This window comes from Carassius auratus, unplaced genomic scaffold, assembly GCF_003368295.1.
Source record: "Carassius auratus strain Wakin unplaced genomic scaffold, ASM336829v1 scaf_tig00216978, whole genome shotgun sequence".
Lineage (NCBI taxonomy): Eukaryota > Metazoa > Chordata > Actinopteri > Cypriniformes > Cyprinidae > Carassius > Carassius auratus.
The window spans coordinates 1-17,119 of record NW_020528830.1 but is presented as its reverse complement, the minus strand read 5'-3'; the positions used below and the strand labels follow the sequence as shown (position 1 = coordinate 17,119).

General features: G+C 34.9%; 1 protein-coding gene across 2 annotated transcripts in view; it reads left to right on the top strand.

Annotated features, from left to right (window-relative positions):
* LOC113099582 (maestro heat-like repeat-containing protein family member 1) overlaps positions 1-2,020 on the top strand; it is a 29,034-nt gene extending 27,014 nt beyond the window's left edge. Inside the window, exons 40-42 of one of the 2 annotated variants that reach the window (XM_026264440.1) lie at positions 270-372; positions 621-686; positions 999-2,020. In XM_026264440.1, coding sequence (XP_026120225.1) covers positions 270-372; positions 621-686; positions 999-1,075 — 246 coding nt within the window. In that variant the 3' untranslated portion in view covers positions 1,076-2,020. The remainder of the gene's footprint in view (positions 1-269; positions 373-620; positions 687-998) is intronic. The other variant, XM_026264439.1, reaches the window with a different exon arrangement.
* Positions 2,021-17,119: the final 15,099 nt, after the last annotated feature.

Here is a 17,119-nt window from a genome sequence, read left to right as displayed (position 1 = left end):
AGCCAAAGATTTCTTTATTATAAGAACTCATGTATAATATGTGTTCACAGATTCCCTTTTATAAGAATGTTATTATAACTGCTCCGTCACATTTGTATGGATTTTTTTTTATACCCACTGTTTTTTCTGTTTATGAAATGAATAGATGATTTTTTAGTAGTATAATTTAGTAGTTCACCCAAAAATGAAATGCTTTTTTTTCTCCTGAACTGTGATCTGTTTGAAAAGGCTAGAGAGAAATAAATAGTCATAATGTGTTTTCTCCAAAGATCCAGGATTTTCCAGGCATGCTGAACTTCTACCACATCACAGTCATTCAGTTCTTCAAGAGTAACTGGGCTGAGATCAGAGCCAGTGCTGCCATGTTTATTGGTAAATATATATATATATATATATATATATATATATATATATATATATATATATATATATATATATATATATATATATATATATATATATATATATATATATATTTTTTTTTTTTTTTTTAATTTTAGTCCAGTATTTAGTATTGCAAATATTTGTGCTTCACTAAATGTTTTATTTTCTATTTTTTGTACATTATTGAAAAAAATTGAGTATGTATGTTTTGGTTTTGTAAACGTGTGTGTGTTTAGGATTTCTGCTGGGGAACCTTCCTGATGAGCATTTCTCCCATATGAACATGGGGTCAGTGACCAAAGGTAGGTACCACAGTTCTTGAATAATACCTGCAGTCAAGAGATATATTTAAAGAAGGACAGCACATCATTGTTATGTTGCTACATTTGCTGTTTCGTGGCACCTAAGGAATATTATTTTTGCTTCTATTTAATGGTGATATTGTCTGGTAGTCTGTAGTGTAGAATATATTGCTGTTGTAACTCTTAACACATGAATGCACTATGCATTTGTTTGGTTATAAACTATCTTGTATGTTTAATCTGTTTACTTTGATGAATGGACAAACTAAAATACTTTTTTTTTTTTCTCATGTCCTTTTTTCCTCTCTTCAGGTCTGGTGATGCTGCTGCAGGATCCAGATCCTCTCGTGCGGGTGAAAGCCGCTGAAGCCATGGGTCATTTTCACTGACGTTACCTCCGCTCTATAGCCAATCAGATTAGTCTTTGATTTTTGTTGCTTTGAATAAGGAGGAAGCTTTGAATTGTTGTGTTAGAACAAGCCTTGAAAGGCTTTTATCATTGACCAAAGACTGTGCACTTATTCTGTAAGAAATGAGAAGAATAAAATGGAGAAGACATTTATTGACGTTACAGCACTTAACTTTCACCTGTGGCGCTTTTTAATGTGAGGTATGCACCTGTAAACCCTTTACAAATCTGACTTACTAAAATTGTACACAAGTAGACTGATATTGCTGATATTACTTGCTTGACCATTCATGTAGCGTGCTAAATGCATATCACTACTTGAAATCATTGAGTCATTAAAAAATTATTTAGATTTTTTTTTTTTTTGGTAATAAAATCAGATGTAGTGCTCACTTTAAATCCCATAATTGATCATACAGTATTGACCACCATAAACCTTCAGCAATAAATCACCCTAATAAGGATGTGCATTAGCATTAACTGCAACTGAAATCTCCTGTTCTGAAATCACAATCAAAAATGATATTTAAATAAGCATTTGTAGTGTTTTTGCTGTGAAGTCCGTGGCTCTGAATGTATCTCATGCACTAGTAGAGCAAACACAATTGTGCTTCCTTCTCGACCACGTCATAAAAGTAGACAAATGCTGTGCCAAAACATAGATTTTTAAAGAATAAAATGTAGTAGAGTAGATGTTAAAAGATTTCTGACAAGGTTCATACTCATTTTGTGAAGTGTCTGTGTAGCTGAAACACCAGTGCTGGCCCTGTCTATGGCACTTGTCTTGTTCCGTTTTGTAAATTGTATGTTAATTCACAAGTGTGGCCACTGTTTCAGAGTTTGAGCATGAAGATTGTTGACATTTAGTCAATTAAAGACTTTTTTCTTTCTTTTTTAATCATCTTAATAAACAAGACAAAAGTGATGATGGTTTGGTAAATCAGCTGCTTTTTATAAATGCGGTAGCTACTGTACTGTGTCCTGTACAGTAGAAGTGGTTAAACATACTATATAGGAATAAATCACAATCATGAATTCTGATTCTCTATGAGATATTATGTAAACACATCAATTAAAGTCATCAATTAAAACAGTTCATGGAGTGGGTCTATTTCAGTGTAAAGGACCTAATAATGTCTTCATTCTTCCAGCTTATTAATATTTAATGACTCTTGGCATTAAAGAATTAAGCTACAAAACCTTTGTAAACTGCATTGGTGTGACTTTTAGTGAGAAATAGTAAAATATTAAATCTTTGTCTTAGAATATACACTACTGTTCAAAGGTTTGGGGTCATCAAGTATCAGCTTTATTTATTTAAAAAAAATAATGAACACTTATTCAACAGGGATGCATTCAATCTATCAAAAGTGACAAAAATGTTTATAATGTTACTTATAGATTTGTATTTCAAATCATTGTTGTTATTTTGAACTAACGTTTCATAAAAAATCCTTATCCATATAATATATATATATATATATATATTATGGTTTCCACAAAAATAGTAAGCAGCACAACTGCTTTCAACATTGACAATGAAGACTAATGAAAATAATTTCATTGCAATAGAAAATAGTATTTTTAAAAATATTTCACAGTATTGCTCCTTTTGCTGTGTTTTTGATCAAATAAATGCAGCATCACTTATCTTATCAAAAACATTAACAAATCTTATTGACCCCAAAATTTTGAATGGTATATGCAGTTTATAAATTTAATTGCAGAAAATAGATTTTCTTCAAAACAGTGGATACTGTATGGCGTTATGTAGAAGAACGGAAGCTCTGGGTGCAGAGAGTGGAGGAATATTAACAAGTCCTTTGTTGCTCAGAGTGTTGAATATGCATTAAGTCAATCAAAGTAAAGTGTTTACAAAGGACGCAGACCATTACTCTAAAAACTTTAGAATTAAGCAATTAGTGGCAGTTATTCCATTCGGTCAGGAACCCAGTGTGGTAATGATATTGGGATGCATTCCTGGATAAGTCACAGAAAGATTGTGTTTGTGTCTGGGATGGATTTCAGAGGAATCAAACTGCCACTGCAGGTTTTCTGCTGGGCGATCATAATATTGGGCGCTGTGTCATGTTTGCATGTTTTATGTCTTTTGTTTCCTTTTTAGACATTTTTATTTTTTTGTATCATGTAAAAGAGCGGATCTTTGGATGATGGAAATGAGAATATGTACTAATAAATCATTAAAGTTATCACGGAGACTGTCATGTTGTTTTAATTGATGAGTTCTGAAAATTTTATAGAAAATCCAACTAAAATACAATCTCCATATAGATCTGTGTGTGTGTGTGTGTATAAAGTATTGATATATAAATTAATTCGTTTTTTTAATTGTCAACACTATCAGAAAAAAATGCAAAAGCTGTCACTGGAGCACTTTCAAAATATAGAGGTTTCGTTAAATGATGTCCTTAATATTTTTATTGTTTGATTATAGTAATAAAAAAAGAAATGATAGACTATGACCATACTATATTGACTCATTCACATCACCTCCACGTGGTAGTACTATATAAATACCATATGCTATACTTTATTTATTTTCATAAAGGTATCATGACGTTGGCATCTGATGCTATCCTGTTATGGTCACACAGCAGCAGCACGTTCTTGTACTGTGGTACAAACAGTGTATTTCACTACCAGAGGCAGCCACAAGAGGCCGCAGTAATGTGTGCTAAAAGAAGCCCCATGACACTTCCAGCACAAAAAGCTGACTAACAACATAAATGACCTGTTTAACTGAATGAGATTGCTCGTCCAACAATAATTCTACTGGACCAAAAGGTCAAAGCTACCTTGATTAGATTCTGATTTTCAAAATCACATTACATTTGCAGGCAAATAGAAAGGCCTTTTAATCCCTAATGAAGGTGTTTGAAAGATTAGAGGCAGAACTACATGAGATTGTGACTGTGGACACGTGATGTGTACCTGAGGGTAATTTTCTTTGTTTGATGCGCTGGCCGTCCTTCTCCCTAATCAATCTGATCTTGCCTTTCGGCTCACGTCTATTGACTCTCTCCACCTATTCCGCCGGCTATAGCAGCAAGATTAGCCTTCATTTGTTTGCAGTTTGATAACGTTTTCATTACGCACAATCCCTTAAATTTAAAAGTAGGCAGAGAATGGGGAAAATTGTGTGTGTGAGAGAGAAGGAACTGGAGCACATGGGATATATTAACTTTTAAAGCGTCCTCTGCTCCATCATCTAAATGTGTCTGATGATTCAGGTTGTGAATAACTCTCTTCTGTTATTAATTCAGTTGCTTTCATCATAGCAATTTTTTTATGACAGGGCCTTCTGCATTTAAAACAAGCTGAAACATCAGAAAACTCCTCAAGGCTTCATTTAAAACTGTGAGAGGAGCCAACTTCTGATGTTAGGCTGATATAATCAGTGGATTATATCAGGATCAGTATCGATTGCTGTATTGTATTCCTGCCGCTTACCTAGAGAAGTGATCTTGCCACTGCATAATATACGCACTATTTAATAATATCATTTATAAATGGCTCAGAGCTCTTGAGTGCGCCCGATCTTGGCCTTATAAATAGTAATCTTCTGAAAAATGAGAGTACATGCTGTTTACTTAGTTTTTATCGACCCTATTTTCAGAATAATTTTCTAAATGTTATTTTCTGTCAGTATTACTTTACAGAACCCAGATTGTTTATTCTATACAAACGCTCTGGTTTCTGCACCGTAATGATTTCCGCACACTTTCAAGGGAAAGTTTCTATCTCCCGCTCATTCCCTCTCTCTGTATCCATCCTTCTGGCTCTCCCTCACCCTCTCTCTGAAATTACACTCATTCATTCCCCTGTGTCAGAGCAGGAGAGAGAGACAGCCAGTGCGTATCTGCAGTTGACCTGGCTCTCTGAGAACATATGGATCTAATCTAAGACTCGATTGCTTGGCTCACATGTGATAGTGCCCATCAATTTATACCCTGTGATGCAATGGGAGAAAATCCTTCCAGAGTTCTGAGGGTATTATATTTCAGTGAAGATGATGCCGGAGCAGACCAGGACAAAATAGATTGTGGCCTCATGTTAAAAATTTTAGCTGCTGCTTTTTTATGAAATATCACCTTGGACTTTAGTTAAGCATTTTGTTTAAACAGTGTAACCCACAGTAAGTAAAGTTGTATTTCTTGATGACTTGATCCAGGCCTGTTGCTTAAATTCACAACCCCAGGCCCAATATTTTTTTCTTAACAGAAGCCTTAAGATTCGTGAATGGGTGCTCTGTGTCTGGGTTTGTTTTGTAATAGTCACCTCCATTCATCTGTCCATCCACCTGTCTGTCCAGCATTTTATCAATTTATCAGTTTATTGATTGATTATGAGCAGATGTTCTGCATCAGACTAATCATGGTTTATTTTCCAATAATGACATCAATAAGGATTTTTAAAGCATTGCATGGTATGTATCATAACATCTTTTATTAATATATGTGCTACATACATTATTTTAGGCAATGCTCAGTTTTACATAAAGTCTACAAAACTGTAGATATAAAACTCTCTATCCACTCTTTTGCCAACACTATTAAAAGATTTTAAAAGAACTGTTTTTTTAGTGTGAAGAACATTTTAATAATAATCTGAAGAAATGTTTTTTATTAACAGTTTTCCATATATTAAAGGTTCTTCATGGAGCCACAGGTGCCCATAATGAAACTTTATTTTTTAAAGTGAAGAAAAGACCGGGTTAATGGCTTGACTAAATCTTTTTAAAGTAGTTTTGCATTTTAATAAACCTTATCCATCTGTACTGGGCATAATTTGGTTGATAATGCTTTTTTTTTTAAATGGAGAATCACTACTTTTAATAGAACCGTAATTAATCAGAAATCACTCACTGCTTTAAACTAATTAAACAACGTTTAATCAAAAGGACTCCTAAGTAGTTTTCAGTAGTTGGAGAGGACAAACATCCTTCAGGGAGAGAGAAGAATTATTTTGTCAAGAGGACATTCAGAAAATTACTCTGCCTCTCCAAATGTAACGTCTGGTTGAGCCACTCAGAATCAATTTAAAGTGTCGCTCCGGTAGAGGACAAGCTATCTTTGCGTGTTAATAACTGTCAATTAATGAATTCAACTCTCAGATGGTTAAACTAATCACAGCTCTGTGCTGTTGTCTAATATTAATGCTAATGATGTCAAGATCTTCTGAGGGCAAACTTCAGACATGCTGAAATGACTCTTAATGGTTCAGAAATATGTGTCTAAGGAGTGGACACCCGGTCTGGAGACTAAGAGGCGATAATTGCACGCTGCTGTGATGTCAGCATGTTCTGACTCTGACCCAGGATCACAGAGAGAAGTTAGCCTCCGTTTGGGTCAACAATGAGGCATTTGGAGAGACTGACTAGAATGTCATGCACACCAAATAAATAAATAAATAAAAATTGAAATATATAACATACAAAATAAAAATAAAATAAGACATGACTTAATTCTTACTGTCACCATACTAAACATATTTCATGTGTCTCTTTCCCCTTATAATGCCTCAGTTATTTTATTAAAATATGCCGGAACACAGTGCTGTTCAGCATTCCTGCAAACAGGGAATGTTTTCAACTTCTCCCAGTGTGACTAGATGAGCCCTGGTCCAGTTTGTTTGCTGGAAATGGCCTAATACATCCTTGTTAGGCAGCTGGAGGGACTGTTGAGTGATGCTGAGCTCACCAGTGATCCCACATACACATTCGGCTGCTTGTTAGTCAGAGGAAGGCCGAACGATCGAGAAGTGTAAGAGTAAAAAAGGCAAAAAAGACACAGAGAAAGAATGAAGTTTGTGCAGTTCAGACTGATGCTTGCGGCCCTCTGTGTCCTGAGTTGGCTGCTTGTTAGTACGCTAGGACCTATGTTTTCCTTCGCCTCCCCTCCCCTCCATCTCTACTGACCCGTGTGCTCCTGGATGGCCAGGGGTCACTCGCAGCCAATTTAGAGTGATGCACATCTACTCTGTCAGCCGCCAGCTTCCACACCGAAAATAATTATAGAGTGAGCATCTGCTGTCCCTGAGAGACAAACGATAGAGTCTGACACGAGCAGGACGGAGAAATTCCACACTGTTTCTCTTTCCCGCCTCTAAATGGTGGAGCAGGCCCAGAGGAGGCTATAGAGAGAGAGAAACACCTGGTGAAATTCTCCCGAAGTGATCTGTGCATATGCTTAATAACTTTGCTCTTTAGTTAATTGGAATAATTGCCCGGAATGCTCTCGGAGAAAAAGAGCGCAGGAGGCCCTGAGGAGAAAGGAGGGAAAGACTGCAGCACATGCATTGCAAATACTTTACATGTTCCTGTCAAGCTCAAAACACATATGCTGTGTCTAAAACCAAAGGCAGGTGCCTTGTTGCCTCACTTCCTTGCATAACCAAGCAAATGTTCAGTTCTATACTGAAAAAACAACCATCACCAAATTAACCTGAAAATAATAATTTATACCAGTAAAAAATGTAATGGCTTAAATCAGCTGGAAATAGCTCTTTAAAGTAACAATTGTATGTTACCAATTTTCACATCATAGCTTATTCCCCAGAAAAGGCAGGCATATTGAAAGTTAAGAATACTATTAGCTATTTAAAAAATATTGTTTCCTTTAAAAAAAAGTGTAATTTAATTTAAATGCTATTAGTGATCAGTATTTATTATCTTGTATTATGCCTGTTTTTTGTATCATCTATATGACAGAATCTTAACTTTATAGAAAACTTTACTTAAATATTAATAAATCATACTCAACTTAAATTCTAAAACTCACTCAAGATCAGATACAACAATGTATTTCAAGTTACAGACAACCAATAGCATCCTAATGACAGTTCGAAATGGCTAGGCTAACCCGCGAAGCTAAGTTTGCTGAAATCACGTTGACAGTGATTTAAAACAAATGATTCGTGAATGTTCCTAAGCCTTGTGATGCTGTGTTTCAGAAGGTGTCCGTGCGTTTAGAAATAAAAGACGCAGTGCAGTGGAATGGAGTAGAAAGCCAAAGACAAACTTTTTTAATGGGGTCATATGATGTTGCTTTAAAAGAACATTATTTTGTGTATTTGGTGTAATGAAATGTGTTTATGTGGTTTAAGGTTAAAAAAATGAAAAAATTTTAGTCGCATCATATAACCCCTTTAAAACGACACCATGTCCCACCTAAAGCAAACCACCCCCCACCCCCCAAAAAAACACATTGCCTGCACCCTTTCTTCCATAGGAATCGATACTGCCATAGGTTATTCAGCCTTTTCTGTTAATGGTGCATTTCTAATGGTCATATGTTTATGTTTATGCATCATTTCTCACTGTGTTTGTTAAACTGTATACTTGTTAATGTTATTTGAACCTGTGTCACCTTCATTGTTTTTTTTTCTGTGCTTAATAACAGTGTTTGCTGTCCAGATCATCCCTAGTTGAGTGTCTTTACCCTGAAAAACAGTGGCATGTTCATGCATGCTTGCTGTGCCCTGTCATCAATGATGAACCGCTGATGGGGCAGAAATGTGAGCTGACTGTCCTTACACAGAGGGGTTGCTACCCTTTTCTGTCATCTCACTGTCTCTGAACTGCACCTGATGCTTGATACAAGCCACTACAGGCTTGATGTCTGTACCTGCGGTAGAATTACTCTTGGAAAGGCCCCTTTTTCTATCATTTAAAATGAAATACTAGCTAGTGTTAAAAATATGATGAAATGTTTCAAAGGTTTAGGTGCTTTTACTATCAGAGGATGAGACTGGAGAACTTGACACTGTTTCTGTTAAGTGAATATTGTGAGCAACTGATGCTCAGTAGTTCATTCCTGGGGAGTGATGTTTCAGTGCATTGGAATGATTTCGATAATCGGACGGCCCGAAAGATGGCTCACTTGTCTGTGTATTTAGTAGTTACCTAGAGATGGGTTGATGCACAACCTAAGATTCTGTTAATAATGATAGGAATAGCTGAAGATCTGCCGGTCTAGATGAAGCAGCAGATGATATTCTGTACTACAGCCATACTGCATAATATTATGTTTTTTATATTTAAACAATTGTTGATGAAGTTGATTTTGTTAGAATATACAACATTAAGTCATATACCTTCATGAAGAAAGTAAGATATCAAAGTGTTACTGTTGAGAAATAAGAGACAGACAGTTAAAAAGAGCAGAACGAGTCCAGATGTTGTGCTTGTGGATAGCTTATTAACAGACCTAAGTGTGAGGCGCTAAAACGTCCCAGAGCTCTGCAAAAATGTCCACAACAGAGACTAATTATAAAAACACACATTTCCACACTTCTCATCACACAGCAAGATGAAGCAAGTTAAAACTGAAGTTTGAATTTGATTAAGGCTTGAAATACCACAGTTAACTGTTGTAAATTTTTGGGCTGACTTTTGCCTTAGATGTAAAACGTGCCTTGTTTCATTGGTTTAAACTGCACATTTTTTATTTGCATTTGAGCCTAGGTTTTTTAGTCAGTTACATTGTTTAAACTGCACATTTTTTATTTGCATTTGAGCCTAGTTTTTTTAGTCAGTTACATTGTACATTATAAGCAGCTTTGACATTTTTGTAATAACTATTTTTATTTTTCTTCATTGTGAAGTTAATTAGATGAGATTCAGACAATATGAAGGTGGACATAATTTTTGTTGAAAGTGAAAATGTAGCTTGACGTGGCCTATATATATTTTTAATTTGCATGCAGTATTTTTTTTTTATATTTGGAACATAAAATATGTATTTAAAATCTACACCTGTCCATCTTTTTTTCTATATTTTTATAATAATATTGTATTTAAACAATTAACTTTTTTATAAAAATATTTATGCAACTTAATATATATATATATATACTGTATATATATATATATATATATATATATATATATATATATATATATATATATAATGTATTTATTTAATTATTTATTGTTTAAGATACATTTAAAATCACATGTGCTCTCTCAGCTTGGATGGGCATGATGCGTATAGGAATATAGGAAAAGGGACTGGAGTGATCGATTGCTGCAAGAGCAATAATGACCCATCACTGAGTGTACAGAGGCTAATGCATGCCATGTATTTTATGCACTGTTCATTTATTCAGCCGCTCTGTACCTACATTCAAGTACTCTTACAAGCATTTTGTATGTTGTATTATTGGCCGATTAGTGATCTGTGCTGCTTTACTGTACATTATTCAGCTGCAGCTTATACAGTGTGTGCGTGCAAGTGTTTGCGTTTGAGCTTGCTGGGTGTAACTCCCAGGTCTTTATGTGAGAGAAGTACTCGTTCATCACTGTCTCGGGGGACAAAGGAAACCTGTAGCGCATGCTAAGTGGCGCAGCCCTCCGCATGACTGTAAGAATACATTAGGATACACACACACAGCCCAGCACATGGCTGCCTGAATACATTAAGCTCTACACACACACAAATACACTCACACACACATTTCCCGTGATAATGAGTGCTGAATTCTTGATGCTTTCCTTTCTCATTCTCTCATATCAGCGCTCCGCAAAATCAGTATTGAGTGGACTGATAAAACACATGTATGGACAATAGACACCTCCTTTGTTTGGTGGCGTGCTTGTTTATTATTCAGTTGCATTGTAGGACTACTTGCTTTTGCTCCCTGCGGCATGTGCTGTCACTTTCTCATACGCACTCATACACACACTTCTCTGACAATGTTTTTTGTCTTCTTTCTTGGGCATAAGCAGGTATTCCAAAGCAATGCTTCTTGCGTGTTCAACACTAAAGCTGAAAATGATGGTAAACCCTGAATCTGGAAGCAATCAACCTTAAAACAATTTATTTTTTATCATAAAAAGTATCAATACAATACATTCCGGCTGCTGTTTTGTACTTATTTCCTTAAATTATTAATATTATATATTTTTATACATTTTATTATATAATAAATTACAGCTAATTTCACCTATGAGAATAAAGATAAAAATAATGTTATTAGTTACAAATGACTACAAATTATATCATTTGATAAATAGCAGTCAGTTAATTCTAGAGATAAAAATTCTAAATGAACTAAGCTAAAAATAAACTAAATTAAAACATTTTAACTAAAAAATTTATAATATTTTTCTGATTTATTGAAACAAGCTGAAATTAAAGAAACTGAAATACTGAAATAGAAATAAATTAAAGCTAGAAATACAAAAATAATAATAAAGGACAAAAGCAAATAAAAGTATACTAATAAATAATACAATATAACAAATAATGCTAAAGTAATGCTTATTATACCTGATAAATAGCAGATGTTAACTTATATTAAAATGCTATAATAATTTGTATAAATAAATTAAAAATAATTAAAATTACATTTAACACTGTTTTTATGAGCATCAGATGACAGAAAAGTTCATTTAAATGTCAAAAAACATTACTATTAAATATACATTATATGTATATACTGATACATATTCTGATGGTCTAGTATTTATGATAAAATTATTGCATTATGTCAATAATATTATTTTATTTATTTTGATCTTTTATTTTATTTTTTTTATTTTTTTTTATCACTCACTCATGTCACATACCACTTTGGAAACCTTCACAGACCACCAGTGGAGCACAGTTTGAGAACCATTGTCATTACATGTGTCATTGGATCTCTAGTGGTGGATATATTCATCATGTGTGTCTATGTTTTAGGAAGCACTCCCATCAGGCCCTAGCTTATCAGACAATGTCAGTTTGTTTCGTACCGATAACGTCTAAATTAAATCTAGATCCTCAACCAATTATTTCCCTTATGATGACAATAATTGTCTTTGTTAGCATCCGTAAAACCAAAATACATGCTCTGCCAAGGCAACCCACGGCTGCCGTATGTTTTGCTCTTGCTTTTGTATGTTTTGGTTGTAATGGCATGTTTAGAAGTGAGTTGATGTGTTCGTAAAGCCTATTGCTGGCTGTTTTTGTGTGAAGGTCCAGACTGCTTCAACCCTGCCAGGCTCTTTTGTCACTGAGCATATATGCACCCCCCTCTCTACACTCCCACCTTCCTTTGTTGCTCTAGCACAACATTAATATGGTCAAGAAGCACTTCAGGGTTATTTGGGAGCTTTTCAGGGAAGTGTGTAAGCCGAAAGGAGAAGGAATAATGAGGTGTGGTTACACAAACAGACTAAATGAAGAGATAAAACAAGATTATTATTGTGAAAATGGCAAAGTCAGCAATCTTCCTTCAGGGTTCTGCATAAATCTAAAATTACAGAATTATAAAACTATAAGAAACAGAATTGGTGTCTCATGCACCAACCATCTTGTGATTTTTTTTTTTTACTTTTTATCACTACATTTTCTTTATTTATTTTTTCTCTATTTTTTTTTCAGTTGCATGCACATGCTGTGAATGTTTTGAATTTCAAAGAGTTGCAAGTGCTGAATTATTTGTGGGGAAAACACTCAAATGCTATGGATTTATTCATCCCAAAATAATCATGCATATTCATGAGTCCCGTCTGCATAATATTTGGGGGAGGGGCAGACACAATAGTGGGTACAAAGCAAATCTGGTATCTGATATCATTTGTGACACCTTCTCTTTTGAAAATCTTGGTCAGTTTTAGACTTTCTTTTCTCCCCTGTATAACAATGAATAAAATGCTAAGTCTTAATTTTTTAAGTTTAATTAGGCCATTTACATAATATATACATACACACACACACACAGTAAAAGCTTTATAAAAACCTGTGACCCATGTAAATGGGAGATAAGCAGGTTGAAAATCAGCCTGCAGCAGCAAGGTAGCCTGTATCGAGGACAGCAGACATCACCCCCCTCCTCCGTAACACAAACAAACCCAACACAAACACACACACACACAACCGCTCTGAGGAGGCAAAGACTTTAAAAGTTTTTTCTACTGCAAAATAGCCTTCGAGAACAAGAGTGGGTTTACACACAGTTATGCCGTGGAAGCAGAAGTGTTTGTCTGTAATAAAAGCTCCTCTGGGATTTGCTTTTGTTTGTAAATGCAGTGAAGTGGTTGGCTTAGAATCCACAGAGTTCTGCAAGACATCTTTACTGCAATTGATTTCATTTAATGGGCTGCGTTCTTCTTTGAGAACATTTTTTTGTATTCTTTTTTATTTCTTTCCTTCCCCTTTCCTTTTCTTTTTAATTCCAGTTATCTAATATACATTTTTATATAGTAATTATTTTATTTTCCCTTTCTTGTTTTGTTTCCATTTACTGTATTTTCCCTCCCTTCCTTTCCTTTCCTTTCCTTTCCTTTCCTTTCCTTTCCTTTCCTTTCCTTTCCTTTCCTTTCCTTTCCTTTCCTTTCCTTTCCTTTCCTTTCCTTTCCTTTCCTTTCCTTTCACAAGTGGTTTGTGACTTAGCATGATGCTTCAAATTACATCTGTTAAAGGAAAAAATGGACCCCAGTAGATAATATTAGATGATATCTGCTAAAGGCAGTTCATTTTTTAAATTTTTTTTTTTATGATTTTGGCATTCTGTCCTCCCTAGGGAAGTTTTGGGCTTTTGACCAACAGATGAAATCAATCCCACAACTGAAACGGTATGATGATATTAGACTCCCCATGAAGAGCAGGTTTGGTCCAGGGAGACGTTGGTGGGATTTAGCTTTACTCTCATCTTTTTCCTTCTTTCTTCCCCATTACACATTCTCCTTTATCCTGGCAGGTTTTCAAGCAACGTAAGGCAGGTGGGGAAAAAAAGGGATAGAAAATGGAAAGAGAGGCAATGGGGTAGAGAGGAGACAGGCAGATAAAGAGCAATCTCCTTGGCTGGTTGTGAGGGTGTAGGTACACTCCAGATGGTGACCCAAGAACTGGATGGGCTACACTGTGGGAAATAACTCAGAAATCACTCATGTCCAATAACAAACCTCTTTCTCTGAGCCACAGCCACCTCAATCACAACAAGGACACCTTTAGTAGATCGATTCTGAGAAGCACCAGTAACAGTTTTTCAGTTTGCTGGAAATCTCCATTACGAACAACCAGTTCATGAGGGATCTAGCAGAAACACGAGTGTAAAAATGTACTGACATTTATTAAATATTAGGGTAAGTCAAGTTTAATATCTGCTTTTATGTGCTGTCCGACATAAATATATTGTATGAATTCTATAGACAGCACTTGGAATAATTTGCTGTATATAATAATATAATAATAGTTGCATTAAACTTTTAGCACTATAGTCCAACTTACAACTTTATTCTTTAATTGTTTCTCCACACTTTATTTAATAATTTTCTGTCATAATTTACTCACTCTGTGATGTAAAATAAGATATTTTGCCCATTGTATGGACAAAAAAATACAATGGAATTCAAAGGGAACAGAAACTGGGTTACCAGTATTCTTCAAAAATAATCTTGTTTTGTTTTCTGGAGGTGTCAGAAATGCGTACAGGATTGGAATGGCAGAATTTTTTTTGAGTGGAATGTCCCTTTAATCCTTCATTAAAAGTATTTACTATTGTTTGAGCACAGTTTATGGCTAGCAGAAAAGGAATGAAAGGCCAAAAAGAGATAAATAATATTTTAAGCTTGACTTCACCAGTCCCATCACGGTACAAGATTTCTCTCTGCTTTGGGATATTAAAAAATGGATTTTTGTCTTTGCTATATGTATTTAAAAAAGGTGTTTAGTGAAAAAGCATTGACGAGATTTGATTTAAACATGAATATTAATAAGTTAACAGCATTGTCCTTTCCTCGGCATCACAAACACAATCAATCTGGCTTTTCAGCTTTGTGACTAAAATACCCCTTATCCCCAGCCCACCTCACTAACTTTACAATAATCAAGTGAAATCTGCATGCTGCACCCCCCTTCACCCCTGCTGTGCTACAGATCACATGTATGGTCTATTAATATGTGCAGTGCTGCTCTGTTCCTCAGGAGATCCGCCGGTTCATCCATGTGACCCTAGAATGCTGATAATTAACTTGTGCTAAACCGGGTTATAGCCACCTGGTAGTCAATGCACATTTGCATCAAACATCATTGTTGAAAACAGCTGTGCTGCTTAATATTTTATGGAAACTGTGATAGGTTTTTATTTTCAGGATCAGTTTAACACATCCTGGCTGAATAAAAGTAACATTTTATGTTACTATATCGCCCCAAAGTTCTTAAAGCTAGTTTTAGTGAAGTAATATATTTAAAAATTGATTTTAGAAAGTTTCAAACCCAGTGGAATTAGTTTTCCACACTAAATAAAACTCATTTATGCTCATAAATATCAACAAAAGTTGTTAAGATGAACAATATGAACATCTGACCGACACCGCTGAGACCTTTGCAGTTTAGTAAGAGCAACAACTACACCAACAGCAAGCATCCACCTGCTATTTCATATCTCCCACCTGTTAGTAAAAATCCTAACTGAGATTAATTCTGAAGTACAGCAGAGTGTTTGCATTTGCGTTTTTCACCAGTGTGTCTTTGTGCAGCATACAGTATAGAGACTGGGAAGAAAGACAACAAGAACTCAAAATAAACTGTGTCTTCTGGAGGGCTGTATATTCAGGTAAAGAGCACCCTGTATAGAGTCAAGGCAAGTTCGCAATAACATTCACAACCCTCTTTCTCAGGCCTAATAATAAAAGGACACAAAGAGAACATGAAATAAAAGTAAGAGTTGGAGCACCTCTTCACTCTGCTATATCCTTATTATTGTCGACTCATCTTGAATTATTGAACACTACAGAACTTATGATTACTCAGATGTACTCAGAGGCTGAACAGTTGATTCAGCCTTGACTTGTTGTGGTTACTTGCAGAAATCTACTTGTTCTTCTTGCTTTATCGATTGTTAAGCTATTGCAAGAATATAAACAAGCATGTGTACTAAGACAACTCTGACAACTCGACTCTTTTAGTTTATGCTGATATGTCTTTATTGTTTTCATGTTTGAGGCACCAGAGACACCAGTGACATATGTTTAATAATAATAATACAATGATAATACTGAATTGATCAAAATTATATATAATTTTCTCTTTATAGTTTCTCTGACTTGATTAAAACCCAATCCAGTTAATGATATTGTGACAGCAAAATATGGTTTTCAGTTCATACAGTATCTCCTTTGTATACTCACCATTTTGTTAATAGATCTCCAAAGTAAACTCTTTGCTGCTTCCAGATTCTTATCACCAGAGCTGCTTAAAACCTGCTGCTTCCACAAATCCAGTCAGAAATCATTAGGATGCTTTCAACACATTTCTACTGACACGTATGTTAATCAGTGCTGTAAATTGAACCCTGTTTAGATGATGGGATGACACAGGAGGCTTACAGCCACTGAAAGTGACATTTCATTGACTTTTGCAGGCCTGTGTCATCCTTACTTGGACAGCCAGGATCGTTTTCATCTTAAATGGTGTATGCTGCTGTTGATGATAGTTTACACACAAACACAAACACTATGAGACACTCTATATTAGCAATGTGACCTTTTGTAGAAATAGAGGGTGAGCGAGTTGTTTGTATGCTGGAATGTTCTCATCTTATCTGTGCTTGTGTTATCATTGAAGAAGCAGACAGGGTAGAAGTCTTAAGCTGCAGTGTACAGTCCCAATCCATCCTGATTGCTTACAGCAGATGTACTGTACACATTGCCATTTTTAAAATAATATGTATATATATATATATATATATATATATATATATATATATATTATATATATATATATATTTAAAAAAATGTAAAGTCTATTACAAATAAATAAATTAAAGAATCTTGAATTTAAAAAAAAATCATGTCATTATAATTGTCATTATAAATGACAAGATATATTAAAATAGAAACCAGTTATTTGAAATTGTGATAATATTTCACAACATGACTGTTTTTTATTTAATTTAAATAAGAGATCAACACAAAACTTTTAAACAATAATGTATCCTTTACTGTAAAATGAAGACATATGCGCCAGAGTCTGATTCATGAACAAATTACTCTTATGGACTGGTTCTTTTCAGT